At 26.0% G+C, this 17,647-nt stretch overlaps 1 protein-coding gene across 13 annotated transcripts in view; it reads right to left on the reverse strand.

Annotated features, from left to right (window-relative positions):
* The window catches only part of LOC107167647 (coiled-coil domain-containing protein AGAP005037), a 224,868-nt gene that overhangs the window by 168,864 nt on the left and 38,357 nt on the right, over window positions 1-17,647 (reverse strand). For all 13 annotated transcript variants that reach the window (XR_016190798.1, XM_089222529.1, XM_089222526.1 and 10 more), the window contains exon 3: window positions 12,159-12,209. Coding sequence is in view for 12 of the 13 variants with exons in the window: in XM_089222529.1 (XP_089078655.1) it covers window positions 12,159-12,209 (51 nt within the window). In the remaining variant the exon portion in view is untranslated. The remainder of the gene's footprint in view (window positions 1-12,158; window positions 12,210-17,647) is intronic.

Below are 17,647 nucleotides of genomic sequence, written 5' to 3' on the forward strand. Positions count from 1 at the left end.
CCAGAACTATAAAACTTAATTTTTAAACACAAGATGTTTGATTTTGTAAATCATCAATTTATATTGGAATAACGAAAATAAAATAACATCATTGACATTTATTATAACGTATAAGATACATTTGGTGGTATATAGTAGGCACTAAACTTAGATTTGAAAAATGCATGCAATTTAAAATTGTGAAATGTTTCAATATTTCAGCATTTTAGTAACTTTTGTTTTTTTTTTCCTGAGATAAAACAAAGTTTTGCTATAAATAGTCGAAACAAGAACAAATATTTGTAATATGTCAACCATTACCGCACTAATTGATTAATAACAATAATTATTAATCCCAGGACTCATTGTCTATATATAAATTAATAATTGATAAATTGACACCATTAAATATTTGTATTAAAAAAAAAGTTATATGTTTCGCAGTTTTGTGAAATATTTCATACTTGAAATATTAAATATATTGGAGTCTATTAAATCAAACCATGTTACCCAAAATAAATTTATTAGTGATAAGTATAAAATGTAATTATATATAGGTATTTTCAATTTGTTATCCTTACCACTTATTGTTTTTATTTTGTAAACAGATATATTTAAATTAAATAATGAAAAAAAAACAAAATAGATTACAACTTATGATTTAACTTATTCAAACATTGTAAACTTTAAACAAAAAAAAAACCTTTTAGTGCGTTGTAAAAATAAATTATATTATAATATTATTTTCAATAAATTATCGCCATAAAACTAATAAACAACTAGAGTGCTTGTAATTGGAATCTGTATTTCGGTGGTTATAGTTCAACACGTCATTATTCATTAACATTCATCGAAGTGGTTGACACAGAATTTTGAAAATTTTAAAATAAATTCAAATGCGTCACCGATAAAAAAATAAGGTCTGCAAAACACATTTAGAATTGACTGCGGAGGGATTTTCGGTAGGAATATATTTTTCCTTTAGATGTTCGACAGAATAAATGTTATAGAATAAGTACAATGAAAATCTACATCCACGCAGACTATGTCGAGGAACATAAATCATAATAAAATGTCACTACATTTTTATTGCTTCAACGATGGGTTTTGTACAAAAATGAATAAATATACGTGATATCGGAAAGAAAATTTTATTTAAGTTAGGTTATAGTATTAATAATATACTTATTATTACGCTACATCATACCTTATCTCAATAAACATGTATTAAGTATTTTATATTTAGTAGTAGATTAATGATTAATTGTATTAAAATATATTGTATTAATGATTATTATAATGAATTTATAGGAAATTGCCTAAATTACCTTAAATTACAGTATTTACTGTCAAATAATATAAGTTTTAAGATTTTTTTTTAGATTATATGTTGAAACAAGAGTACAGGATACATATTACACTGTAGTGAAAATTATGACAATAAAAAATGGAATTACCAAGAAAACTCTTTTAAGTTTTCTCTTATTCTTAAAATAATTTATAAAAAATATTTTTAAAAAACCATTGTTTCGTCGTTTTTTGTAATAAAGAAATAGAATGAAAAAAATTTCAAACATCTTTTGTGAGACACTGAGGAATTTATTCGTTACAAAATGAACTCAAAATATTATTAAATGAAAACCAAAAAATTAAATACAGTTTATTGAAAACCTTTATAATAAACGTAGTTAATATTAAGAATACTATTAAAATATAAAATTATTTCAAAGTATAGTCTCTAGCAAACAAAAAAAAAAAAAAAAACTAATTGTAAAACATATTAAATTACTATAAAAGATGTTATTATAAGAACTATTCCTGAAAGTTTAGAATTGAATTGAGCGCTACTAATTAAATATGAATATTATTAATTTCATTTTATCGTGAATAATCTAAATATATCAGACACTTATCAAGCCAGTGGTGACATATGGGTCGGAAACTTTGACCACGAGGAAAAAGAACGAAAATGCTCATTTAGTGTTTGAAAGAAAGGTACTGAGGAAAATTTATGGACCATGTATAGACAAACCTACAGGTGAATGGAGAATACGTAAAAACAAAGAACTTCAGGATTTTTATCAAAGACCAAGCATTAAAGAAGATATCACCAAAAGAAGACTGAAGTGGACAGGACATTCTTGGAGAAAAACAGGATCATTGATAAAAATAGTACAATAGAATGCACCGAAAAGAAAACGACCACTTGGAAGGCAGAGGTTACGCTGGGAAGATAGGATCAAATAAATAGAGAAAGTGAGACCAGGATTGGATTGGAAGGAGTTAGCTTTAGATAGGGAAACATGGAGACAAATTTGTTGGACGACATGGTCTTGAAGGCCGAAGTCACAGAAGAAGAAGAAGAAGAAGAAGAAGATAATCTAAATATATCAACATACATTATAATAACATGTAATAAATAATTATTATTCGTCACATGTACATTTTTTGATATTTCATTAAAAACATTATTATTATGATTTTAAATTATATAGTTTTTTGTCATTCAACATGATGCGAGTGCAGTAATAATACATTACAACACTAAATTAAATTTTCCAATACCTGCAATGTATACTATATTTATGTGTAGAAAGTTACAATATTTTTATTATTTTTATTGATAATAAGGCTTCAACAAAAAGGTCATTAGCCCGCGGTAGGTTTACATTACTAACTATAATATTATTTGAAAATCGTAATCATTCAAAAAGAGTACATAAATGTCATATATATTTTGGTAGTATTATTGTTTAAATTATAAGACGTCAAACTCTAATTTATAGGGACAATTAATTAAATAAACCACTTTACATAAGCATTATTTGGAACATGCTTCTCGGAATTCAATTTATACTAGATTCGAAAACCTCAAATACTTATGTATAAAATTCCGATGAAAAATGTTTAGCAGATTTTCGAGAAAAAAAGTTATTAATACGCGTTTGATATAAATGAAGTATAATATTGCGCTACTGTAATTAAGTTACAAAAAAAAAAAAAAACGTTATGGAATTAATTTACTTAAATTGAATTTTCTATGAATTCTATTAGAAAGTAATTAAAAATATTTTTATTTTATCCTTTAAACCAAAAGAATAAATATTACATCAAAATGTATGTACAAAATAACGAAAGAACGTGAGACGATTGAGAAAACCATTTTTACAGTATACTATATTATTTTTAAAGTCTAGCGAGCGAAAAATAATATAATTTTATTCTGTGATTGGTTTATAAAGATAGATTTAATAAGCTAACATGTGTAGACAATTACTAACGTTATTATGATCACTTTTCCGACAAGTATTACAATATATCAATCGTGAAATATTGGTTTCTACGGCGTCGTGGATAGGCAACCAAGAATATACATCCGTTGTACGAGTATAATGCGATACCACAAAAAAAGCATACCGATGTGTCCGAAAAACCAAAAACTCACGCCGAGTAAAACACTTTACTTATATTGGTTCACGGCTTTTACCTAATCGCTTAGTACAGTTGTATACGTGATAAAATATAACCATTAAATTAATGTGAATTTATAATAAATCAATTATGTTCTATGCACAGTTAAAAATATATAATATATAAAAGCACAGACGGCAAATCGATTTAATGCAAGAAACGTGATAGACGTCGATAGGTGCACTAGAATCTAGTGACTAGATAATTACTTTTACAGATTTCCCAGCATTATATTATATTATAGTACCATTATTTTTTTAACTTCCTCTGTTCTCTTTATGTTAAATATTTCAAAAAGATTTTGTTTTATTATTCTAACGAGATTTTAGACTGCAAATAACCTTCAAGGTTTCAATCCTTTATATTTAAATTTGAGATCCAATTTTGATCGAAAGAAAACTTAATTCCAATTGTAATACGCATAAGCAGCAATGTTTTAAATGCGATGGTTGTGTATAGTTAGTTAAGTAAAAACTAAAAGGTTTGGAATATGCGATCAGAATCTCAATACTATTTCACGAGATTGGATGTGAAATATATATATAAAATAGAGTATTAGAGTGTAAAGAAACAACACAACACAAGATAAAAGATTCTCTGCTTTGGATTCTTTTAAAAGCCATAAAACTTCAATATAAATTCTCTTCGCTGTTTCAATTTCAATTGGTCATAGTTCTATTTATACATTTATATTAATATTTAAGCAATTTGATAGGTACAATATTAAGCAAAATAACTAAGAGATACATCAATGATATTCATATTTTAAACATTTTGATTATTTGCCCATAATCTCACTATTTTGTTTAATATATATTATGATAATATAGAATAATAGTACCAAATATGAATTACATACCTAATGAAAAATAGTAAAAATATGTTATAAAAAAAAAATGACGTGCTTATAAATAATAAAGGGTTGAACGAAGATTTTTAAAGTTTTACAAAAAATTTACGTTATTTGCATATTATATAGTCTGTCCCAAAAATATCTGAACAATACTATAACTAGACTAGGTCACTCTTGGAAAATGTTTACTTGGTGCAATAGTCGATTCATAATCTAAGGCTCAAGTACCAATTGTGTATTCACTATACGCATACAAACACGATCATTCGATTTCTATACCACGGTCCCTAAAGAATGTAAATTATGTGTATTTTTTGATATATTATCAATATTTTTTTTATTCATGTATTCTTCGGTTATTCGCATACATATTAAATTCATGATAGCTACGCTCCACAAAACTATATCTCTTATTCTCTTGCCACCCGAGACTTTATCTCACGTTGAGTACGTAATTGAATCAAATATATAAAATAGTTTTTGGTGAACCATAAATATGGAAAAAAATAATTTTTTGTTATCTGGTTAATTGATATAATTTGTAATGGATTGTATTTAATAAAAAAATTACAACAGATATAATATAGTGGTGTACGAACATTTTTACTTCAAGAATTTAAGAAAAAAACCCAAGTTCTAAAATAAAATTAGCATCTTGTTACCTAGAAAATACAGTAATATAGAAACGATTTCATACTTAAATTATTTGAGTGCTTCAAACAGAACCAAAAAAAAAAGAAGGTATGTATTATATAACAAAAATATATTATTTAAAAACCGATTTTAATCTATAATTTTAAGTTTATATACCATTTTACTGCATTGAATATACAATTATGACACGTATTTCGTAAGATACAATACACCAGAAAGTTGATTCTAATTTTGTCATCAACTTGGTACCAATGTGCAATATTGATTTTGGGAAACTATATCGTTAAACAATATTTTTAGCTTAAACCAAAATAAGATATATCACATTATGTTTAGCACATTTTTTTATTGGCATAACAAAGTTGATTAAAATGCGTAATTGAATAGTGTTAAAATGAATTAAATTATGTTAGAAAACATCATTATTAATTCGTTTTATTGGTTAATTCATTCGTACACTAATAAGTGTAAAATTATTAAAAGTCAGGAACCACGATTACACTCGTAGTAAGTTTCTAACTTGTTTTAAAAATGTTTTTATATTTTTTATCACAGCTAAAATATTAAAATTAAATTAAATGAAAAATCATGTTTTATCTAGAATTTTTATTCATTATTGAAATTGTAATTTCTTTACTAAGGTCAAATCCATTAGACCCATCAAAAAATGTGCGATGTATCTTTTTCTCTAAATATAAGATTACAACTTCATATTTAGAGAAAATATTAAAATTAAATATGTATTTAGGAGAATGATAAATATTAACTCATTAACAGTATTAATTTATAATCAATAATAAAAAAACGTTAAATATTCCAAACAAGTATTGTTATAATAAATTTCCAATCCAGGAAAAAAATAGTTTTAGATTTTTAGTTAAGTATAACAATAATATTTTTAGCCAAGTTTTGATTTTTTTTTCTTTGGGTAATAATAATAATGAAAAATATGAATTCAAATATTTAGTAACAAAATAATAATATCATGATCAGGGCTCGGGACTTAAAACATTTGCTTATTTTTATGGATTGACTTAAAATGCAGCATAGTGCTATGGAAGTGTATGTCATGTTATAATACGTTTAATTATGAAGTTTGAAAGTGCTTTTTTTCGCTTGTTTCAGCGATTTTTCAAAAAAAAAAAAAATGCTGATTTCCAATTTTTTTGATTATTTTGGCTTATTTGACCAGTATTTTTACGTTTTTATAATGTTTTCAAATATTATAGATATCATTTACATTTCATTTTTCAGAAAATTCCTCGGAAAATCCATAAAATCCTTAAAGTATCGAAAATGAAGTTTAATTTATTTTATAATATAAAGATAAAGATTTATTTTTATGTTGTTTGATTTATTAGTTAGCATTTTTTAGGTTTTTGTTTTTTGATAAATATTTTTGCAAAAATTAAAGTTTTTAAATGTTTATTTGAGTGCTTATAATAATGTTTGTAAGAGCTTTTTTAAGCACTTATTTTAATGATTTTAAGTGCTATAAGTCCCAAACCCTGATTATAATATTCCATATTGTATAAATTAAAAATATACGTAGGTTAAAATATTAAAATAGCAATTTAATTAATTATTCAGAAACAAACATTTTTTAATCTTCACGTAAAATAACTTTGACCGTCTATAATGATTTATCATTGAATTCAAATTTAACCAATCCAGTACACTCGACTCCTATCGTACAGCAAAGCAGTATCTATAGTATATACTTTCCGTCATATAAAAGTAGGTATCTATTGAATGTACGAGTATATACAAAGAAATTTATGAAAATATAAAAAATGAGTATTAAGTATAAAACTATTTAACGATAATATTATTTTAAGAGATTATATAATTTGTATAAACTAAAAGTTTATAGAAAGTTTGAAAACTATGATGTAATAGTTTTTCGCGACATCATAGAATAATTAATGATACCAAAGTGAAAAATGACAATAGTTTTAGCTTAAAAATGAATATAATTAATATCGACGTTTATATTGTTTAGCAACTTACTATACATCGAACATATTGTCATATAAATTGAAATGTTAAAACAACAAAGAGTAAATAGGTACGTGCAAAATATCGGGCTAAGAAAAAATGTTAAAAAGCTCTTACTGCATTAAAATGCTGCAGCTCAAAACGAATGTCATGTGGAAAAAAATTTAAAACACGGTTATTAATACTATATAATATACTTTACCGATACAATATAGATATTCACGATCTCTGTGATGTACTTGAGTTTCACGTCGCACATCATTTACTAACTTTAAAATAATTTAATTATTGTAGTCTTGCGTGCATACCATACAAACAAGTAAAATAAATTGTATAATACAGTGAAATCTTCACTAAGGCGGTCCTAACACTCGCCTCTAAATAGCGTAAATACATTATTTTGTGAACAGATGTTGATAAAACTAAAAAATGTTTTGGAAATTAAACCTTATGAATATAGCGGATACCATTTCAGCTACCAAGAGTGTCCAGTGTTCAGAGATTTCATTGTTCATAAAATTTATTAAATAATATAATGCATAGAATATCGCGTATAAACGTGAATATCAGTCGCTGTCCATACGCGTCACGGCGTAGTCTTACCGCATTGTTGCCGTGGAAACTATGGTACGAAATTAACGCCAACGTTTTTACGAAGTCGTTTACGACTAATACGACTTACGACCAATCGTGGTTACGCCCCGTTCGCGACCAGTGTGTTATCGTACAGCTCGTGCCGATTACTGTTCCACCGCGTTGCGACAAAATTCGTGCCAGCCACAGCCAGCAGCCGGCCGAATGTATTATTGCTTATTTTTTTTATAATTTTTTTTTTATCTCGTCCCGTTTCCCCACTACAGATGTTAGAAATATATACAAGGTGATCCGTTTAACTGCACGCAGCCGCATCGATTTCTCACTAAATTTTAATGATCTTTATAAATATTTTCGCGCTTAAAATAAGTAGGTACGTACTTCAAACTTTAGAAGGAAAAATTGAATATCATTATTTTCCGTTAAATAAACTTCAAAGCATATAAATCCCGTTGTCTTAGCACTTACTAGCCGAGATTTAAACAGTCAAGACGGAACACGCTCGGCGTTGTCTCGTAGATATACCACGGACCTGCAGCACAGTTCAAAATATCAACGGCACACATTTGGTTCCACACGTAGACTCGTGACGTTTTACTGGTATATATATATATCCAAACGACATACCGAAGGCGTGCGAAGCGAAGTGTCAAGCGTCATTTCGAACCGTTGCCAGATTATTTTAGATTATTTTTTTGTTAAATCTCGTACAAGCGAATTATAATATATAAATAATACAGCACTGCTGTAGCAGTGGTAAGAGGAAGTTATTATAATATACTTTAGAAGAACGCCCAACCGTTATTCACACTTTAATGGAAATCGTTAATGACTATATTTTTTCTCACACCAATGATGCTGTCCTATGTTATAATATTATTACGGTCAGGAAAAAAATCGAGACAAAAACTACTTTACAACGTCATTTTATTAAATGTCAACAATTATACAACATTAACACGGATGCATATAGGACGTACATTTAGGTACTACAGTGGGTCTATATACATTCTATGATTCTGAATTCCGTATATAATATACGTAAGCCAAAAGTTCACAACACAGCGGTATGATCCCGGCTATCATCGGGATTATTATATAACCACAGTTGCAGAAAAAGTAGGTGTTTAATTTTTTCAACCAATGTATAAAAAAACGTTTATTTTTAACGTTAGACGAAATATTTATTTATTAGTTTTAACTTATAGTATACATACATATTTTAAAAATAGAATATTACTAGAAGTAATTTTACGCTGAGACGGAACCTTAGTAAAAGTAATTATTTTAAAATGAGAATTTACTTATTTTAATAATATTATACCTATAAGTATACGGGAGCTTACAAAAATAAACTAGGTAGCACAAAATCATGTAGGAAACCAAATCTTATATTATTATCTTAACACTACAACTGTATCTAATAACTATACATAAATAAATGCTTTTCATTACGTCTCAATACGTATAATCACTGTTTATAACCACAGAGAACTGCAGTAATAAGTAAACAAGAAATCTGACAAGAATAATCGATAATGTTGAATAAAAGATTGAAGTAAAACTTTCAACATTATGTAATATATAGATACAATATTACATAAATAGCTAATCGACACTCAATCATTTTTATAATAACAAGTACAAAAAGCAGAAAACAATTGATATTTATTGATTTTCTACCCTATATAACGGTATAAATATTAACTGTACTCATCAGTTCTATTATCAACTTACTGCCATTCAGTTAACAAATATCATCAATTATCCAGTCGGAAATTTAATCAAAATTAGAATGATCATCATTTTTTACTGAGGATAAAAAAGTTTTGCGATTTGGTATGCAATTTTTGGAATTCAATTTTAAAATATTTCATCGTCAACGTAAATCAAAACAAACGCAAAAAAAAATTTTAATGTCTATTATTAATAGCCAAAATAAAAATATTTTTACTGACTTATTGCATGTTGGACTTCTTTATAGTAAATGAATACGAATATCAATAAAATAAAGTAATTAATAATTAGTCATCAGCAGTAAAATTTGTTTTGAATGTTTTCTATTCCTTATACTTTCTAAAAACAATTACTTTACTAAACGTAAAAAAAATGTATCAAACAACTTTTTAAAGGTTGTCGATGGTCTATAACTTTTTTTTGAAAGATAACTATCTAATTTCAAATAATATATATTTATTACAATAAAATAACGTAATAGTTTTATTAGTATTATTATGTCTGCAGTTTGTTACTACACTATTATACAGTGCATTACATCCCAGCTCCCCAATAATTTTCTTGTTCGTGATAACTGATAAAGTCATTATGTTTTGCTCATTTCATGGAACGAGTAAGTGGCAAGCACAGTTTAATTATCATAAATTATCATTCTTGAATTACACAAAAAACTGTAGCTAAAAAATTGCACGCAGAATATAATAATTTTTATTCTGTGAACTTAAGTTATTTATATTCATCGATATATTACTCGTATATCGATAATTATTGCAGTCGAGCCATAAGTTCACTACAGTTTATTAGTTTTAGAACCCGATACTATAAACTACTCTACAACCTATTTAACAGTTGTGTATTATTATTATTGTTTCAAATAGACAACGGTTAAGAAAAAAAAACAAGGGATAATATGGAATATTATATATATATATATACGTATTATATATCATACGTCGGCGAAGTCGTATACGAGATTATAACTGTGATCGGGCGGGCTATAATTTCAAAAACAGTCGTGTTTTTTTACCTGATTTCAGTATGTATGATCGCAGTACGATTATAAATACAATACTAAACGATAATATAATTATTTCAATAAAATCAAATCTCAAATAAGTTAGAAAAAATAACGATACATTTTATGTATTGTATGTTTATTAAATTATATTATTATAGCATACGAGGAACAACAAATAAACTTTACGGTGCAGTAGGTATATACACCGTATACATTAACAAATGTTTAAAACGTAGTTTGTGTAATGTTGTTTTATAATATGTAGATTTGGAAAAAAATTGGTCTCTGTTATGTTGTGTATTATAACTAGTATAAAACGTCACGTCAAGGGAACGTGTGAAAATAATGAATAATTATGTTAAACTTACTAATATAACTTTTTTTCTTCTTTTCATGTAATATTCGTCATAATAGCCGAAATTTTAATGTTTAGTACAGATTTTTCCTTCTTAATTTTATTTAAACAAAATAAACTACTTGTTAAACGGGATTCGTAAGTAAAAAAATAACTCGAGAGCTTACGAAAGATTAAAGTTCGCCTATTTCATGAGACATCAAACATATATAAAATAACGGTTTATATGTGAATCAGCCTGTTCAGGAATGTTACACGTCACTGGTTCGTTTCGTAAAATGAACAAAAAAGTAGGTACCTGTTTTATAAATTGGACAATTTCACGCCTGAGGTGCAACATATAAGAGATCTACAGTATAATATTTGATACTTTAAAAACTTTACGAAAGCCACAAGAATGTTGTATGATTAAATTGAAATCTCGTTTTCTAGAAACTCAGTTTTATGAATTTTTAAAAATTTCGGTAATCTTTAAAGTAAATACTTTATTAAAATCGTTTTAAAAATTATAATCAAATAACATCTTTAAACAACAGTGTTACATTTTTTAAGCCTTCTTTAGTAAGTCATGGAATTCTATTTTAACAGTAGGTAATCGTTACCTCTAAAACGTTTGTTAAAATAAAATATTTAATTTGATTTAATTTTAAAAAAAAAATTAATATATTTTGCATAGTTAAATCATTTACTTTAATTGTATAAAATGTATATATATATATATATATATATATATATGGGTGTATTATATATATAAGAATGATTTCTTTTTTAATACTAAATATTTCTCTCTAACAAGAAATAAAATGTCAAAAAATTTAATTAACCAATTTACACAAAAATGTATAAACTTTTCGGATGTCACATTCACGGTTATACACTTATATATACCTATTATTTGAATAAGTTTTCGAAATTAATGAATACAGTACTAAAATACAAATATTTTCATCAAGCAAAATAAAATGGCAAAAATGAGAACGGGCAATCGGGCAAAAGTCCACGACCACAGTGAAAACACTGATAATAAAAATTGTAAGACATAAAGGAGTGCAGTATCAGTAATTCGAAATGTAAATTTAAGAATGGGTCCGTGATAGAAGTAATTGGAGGGTGTTGTCAGCAGCAGGCGAGACATTTAAAAATCTGCAAAATCAGCACAATAATAGGAGAAGAAAAAAGAGCAAATAGTGTATTGTAGAAAATCAATACATTAAAATAAATATGCATGATATGTTATTGTTTAGACACTATAAATACCTAGACCTAAACATAAACATATGCGTTGATACCGAAAATGTGTTTATTACACATATCGTATCATCTGTCATGACAATGGGATGGAAAATCAGTATCTGTAGTATAAATCCCACAACAATTGCATTATGCAAAAAAATATAGAAAAATAATATAATACTTTTAAGTTGTTGTTTTTGCTATTGCCGAATAGCTGCTTCAGTACTTTATATTATATAGGTAGCGATTTATAAAAAACCACTTACCAGCTTGTTCAGCAACCCCTCTGGTTTTACCGTCTCCACTCCAATCATCGTCTGAAACAAACAAAACAAATTAAAGTTATCGTTGTCAGGTTCACTTGTTGCGTTACTACAGAGGAGGAGGGGAATGTTTTTCATATTTTAATAACGGTCTGGAGTGACATTTCTTCATTTTGTGCTGTGCCAAACTATGTGCCAAACGTCAAAAAATACAAAAGATGAATTCGCTCAAGCACACAGTAAATAAAGAGAATGCATATTGTTTTGATGATTAATTACGATTTCAAACCTGCTGCAGGTTCCTCGTTTACAGTCCGAAACAATGGGGTGGATTTAAATAAAAACAATAATTTTAATAATAATAATAATAATAATAGTATTTGCTTATTAGTTTTTTGGAACGACTCTAGTAGTAGGTACAGATAGTTTTTAGATGGTTGGTTGAGTGTATAGCGCAGTATTTTCATCACAAGGGGCCAAAAAGTTTCTTCTTCGTATATTACAGTACAATACAGTAGTAGGTATATATAGGTATTAAATTGCTTTATATTACTCGGAAAATATTAGTTATACCATAACATATTCCCTAAAGATCACGATATGGGTAGTGGTAGTGGTGGTGATGGGGATAATAAAAGTAAGAATGTGCGCATTGTACGATTCTGTTTTCATCCCAAATATAATATAGCAAATAAAAATCACGAAAAAATAAATCAGTAATACACTCCCATATGGTGTGTGCCACTGTGTGGACTTATATCCGAAATATCGATCCGATTTTTAATATTAATATTCTAAATAGAAATGGTTTTTTTTATAATTTAAAAATATCAGTATAATACATAACAATGTGATACCTAGAGTAAATATTGATTTATATTCTACAAATTTATAATAAATATAGAAGTATTGTTATGGACGATCCTGAGATGCCCTCACAAATAAATTCACAAACACTTTAGGACTGGTTAACTTTCTGTATTTGTAATTAAGAATAAACGTACAACTATATTAATGAAAAATAAGGCTCTGAATGTTCTGTACAAACGTAATGCTTTGTCTCAAATCCTGGACTGCCGCACTCGCCTTCTATGCGCGAGGCGTCCAGGCCGGTCGTCGGGTCTCGATGGCTTCATCAGCACATTCCTTGAGCCCGACGACGGCTCACACATATACATATAATAATATTAACATATATACATATTATACTAATATTAAGATATACATATACTAGTTAAAACGGTGGTTCTTAACAGTATACATAATATGTATTTAAAACTATGTATCCTAGTGGCAATTTACTTTTAAGCGTAAATTAATAGTGTGCAGTTCGCATAAAATCATTGAATGATATAAGTGCATTATTTTAAGTAAAATTGATATAGATAAATCATTACCAAAGTTGAATACCTATATTTTACTTGACACAGAATAAAAATTTCAAAACTTTTTTATAATAAATCATATAGGTATGTATACATATTAAAAAAAACTTTTTATACCGCAGTATAAATCTTTAATCACCATTATTATTAATGTATATAACATATATTATTTAAAATTTAAGAATTTCTCATTCGCAGAAGCGTATATTATGCAGCAAACAAAATAGCTGATTAAAATATTATTTTTTATTAATGAACCCTCGCGAAAAAAAGATTTATAAAAATTCTAACTTACATTTTTAACATTTTTTGCGTTGTTTAATTAAATTTCAAATGGTTTTTTATGAACTTATTTCCTTTTTTGACGGGTAACTTATTTATTTTAATTTTACATATTTATAAGGTTTATTATATAAAATAAATACTTCGATATGAATGTAAAGAAATATTGTGCGATATTCCTTTTGAGTATTTTAATATTTGACAAACACATGATCAATAGGTATTATTTCAGCATGCATGAAAAAAATAAAAAATACAATGACAATAATATTTTTGATAATTATGTTAATGTGCCATTAAGGCACAAAGTATTATTGAACAAATATCAAATACTTATTGTATCAGTATAATTTTTTTTTTAATCTACATACATCATGTACTAAATAAATATGCAATGGATATTATATGTTGCATATTAGATAATGTAATATTAATTATTACTAATAATGAAATATAAGAATATTCAATATTACATTTTTTCTAAATAATGTGTGAAAAACAATGTCTTATAATATTTGAAATGTGCAGAAAATAAATATTTGTAAGTTATATTTTAAGTATTTATTTTATATGTAAAAAGTGTTTTAAATAATTTTATATAATGCCTGATTTATTAGGTAATATTTACTTTTTCTTGATTTCGACGATCACAAAAAAAAAGAATGTTTTTAATGAATAAATTATACGTTCATCTTACATTTAAAGCAATTTGTCAAAAAGAGCTTTTGTAATATTACAAGGAATTTGTTCAAAACTTTAAACATCATCACAGGAAAAAGTAAATGTTTCAAGAATCGGTAAGTATCTGTTCGTTTACTTTGTTCTTAAAATATATATATTATATATATATCATACATATTTCTCTTATTTAGTTTTTCTAATTGGCTACTTAGTATACTCAGAAATATGATTATTATATTAATTATTAATAAACTGTTTAATAGTTTGTTAACGATAAAAAAAACTTAACTTTTTTTAAGAATAAATTTAAAGTATCAGATCGTCAATCGTATATTCTTAGTTAAAAAAATATCTAACAAAGCCTATATTATACAGCATACATAATATGAATGTATGATATCTTCACAAAAATAATACATTTTATATATTTTGAAACTAATTGGTAATCATTCATAACTAAGTACATTAACAAAACGGCCGGTATCAAAAATTTTAGTTTTGGGTGAATATTGGATATATTAAGATTCAATATTCGACATTGTGTATCATTTTTATTTCAATAAAAATCGCATTTTATTTCAAAGAAGAAAAAAGAAGCGAACGTATTCAAACGTTAAAAAAATTGTACTCAATGATGGGATAATTAGATATTTATCTGATTGGAAACAATATGACTAATAGTTTAGAGTTTTAGGATGTTTGTGTACCTACGTGAATTTTAGGTAGCTTTAGAAACTGATCAGCCATCCGGAAACTAGTTCTGAACGTGATCTGGATGTTACTACATAATATGACATAATATTATAATAGTTAACCAAAATTCAGAACACATAGTTACGTACCTATGTCTGTATCGTTAATATTATATATCTTCCTGTGTCATATGGTTAATATTATATTGTACGAGTATATATCTACATACACACAAGTATAGGTACCTATCCCATATTATTCATCATGCCTTACTTATAATTTATAAATAATAACTCTTAGAGTCTTAGACTACTATAAAACATCATTTTAGCGGTGTCGATTATGTTTTTGTGTAAAGGTAAAATATCACCCACGTTTAATGTAAAACATCGATTTATTAAATTAATAAAAACAACAACCAAAACGTATTCTAGGTAGATATGTGTTTGAAATTTAAATATTATTTACTATTTATAATTGTACATGTATGTAGTATAATATAATGCAGTGTACGATATAATGACATAGACATGCTAACAATGTAAAACGGTCCCACGAGAAACATTTTTAAATAAAAAACTGCAAAGAAAATATCATAAACGAGATTTAGAGGAGTTTAAAAAGAACATGTACCTGTTTTTATTTATTATTTCTAGAAAGACTTAGAACAAATCATAAAAGCATAATATAATATATCATATAAAACAATAATCAAGGTTTCATTTTGATTTTTTGTTCTTCGGTATTTTAACAGTTTTGCTCTTCTAACTCTTGACAAAAAAACAACGTTTAAGAGTTCTGATAGCTAAAATTGTATCAAATATGCATTATTATTTTACTCAATTATTACCTATATTGATTCAAAAACTGCTCTGATGATAATTTATTGAATCATGGATTAAAATCAATCTGTGATATAGGTTAGGTTATATTAGTTACTGATATATATAATTAATAATATAAAGCACAAAAGTACGAAATTAAATTTTGTTGGCGTTTATTACTCTATGATCAATAGATAAAATATATATCTATACACGATTTAGATAATAAACATATTACCACATAAGTATAAGACATATTATAATGATTCATTATAAAATAATTGACTAAAAAATTACATATTATATAATTAAAAAAAAAATGTCTACTTAAGAGTTGATAAGAACTTTGAACAGTTAAATAGGTACTTGATACATTTTTGGAACAACTCTTTACTGGATACTCAATATTAAATAAGATAAAAACATTTTTTTCACTTTTTAAGTATAATAATACATGTTTTAGAAAAATTAATTTTTGTTTAGTTTTTTATCCACCGTATTTAGTGATTAAGTATTCCAACTAAAGTATGGCATAATAGCTTTTTTAATAAAGATAATATAAAAAATGTAATATACATTAATTTGTTTTCGATATTTAAATTTTTTTAATCCCGTATGGATTTATCAATAAATTGTGATAATGTGATTTTAATCTAGAAAAACATTTTTTTGATAGTAAATATATATTTTTTAGTGTAACCTAAAATAGGCAGCGGGTCATTATTTTTGTTTTTAAGGAACATTGAATAGTTTTACTCTTGCTTAAGTTAATTCACACATTTTATGTGCAAGTATAATCTCTGAATTCACATTTCTGTTATGTAATAATAATAGTTATTTAATTACTAATTTTTATATTTTTATGTAAAGTTCTTTATTCACCACAGTAGTTTTTCGATCTATTAATACAGTTGAATAAAACCTAACTTTCAATGCCGTAAAATTATATTAATTGTATATAAAATATATTAATGATTAAGTAATGCTGTATGGTGGTATTTCGTTACCTATATATTAATATTCAACTACCTAAACAAATCCTTAGTCATGCTGATTATTATTTATTACTACCGATATACATATATGGCATGACTTAATTTTAAGACTATTTGAATAACTATACTATACTACTCATTATACCTACATAATATAAGTTGTTATAATTATTGTATATAAGCATTCTGATAATAACAAAAATTTGTATTAAAACTAAACTCCTCACTGCTAAATTTTGTATATTGTATTACTTTTATTTTGATTATTAAAAGAACAAATAACAATAATTAAAATAAAGGAGACTTTAAATCTAAGAACAAAATTGTACCTACAAACGTTTTAGTATTTTATTGTTTAATTTATGAAATCGATTGGTTTTTTTTTTTTTTAAAGGGGGATCATAAGCACGGAATGACTTTTGTTACGAATCCAAACATTTTCAACAGAAGATTACATTATAGCACATGTGCATAAAACAATAAAGCAAAGGTTTATCGTATTGTTCGGCAAATATCTAGCAATAGCATCGCATATTGTGTTCGAGAAACCAATTTATATAGGTACAGATCTACCTCTAAATGGGAATTATACACTTATATACTCTACGCTGCTCTAAACATTGATTAGCTAC

This window comes from Diuraphis noxia, unplaced genomic scaffold (genome assembly GCF_037042655.1).
Source record: "Diuraphis noxia isolate RWA-SAM2 unplaced genomic scaffold, SU_Dnox_SAM2 contig0003, whole genome shotgun sequence".
Lineage (NCBI taxonomy): Eukaryota > Metazoa > Arthropoda > Insecta > Hemiptera > Aphididae > Diuraphis > Diuraphis noxia.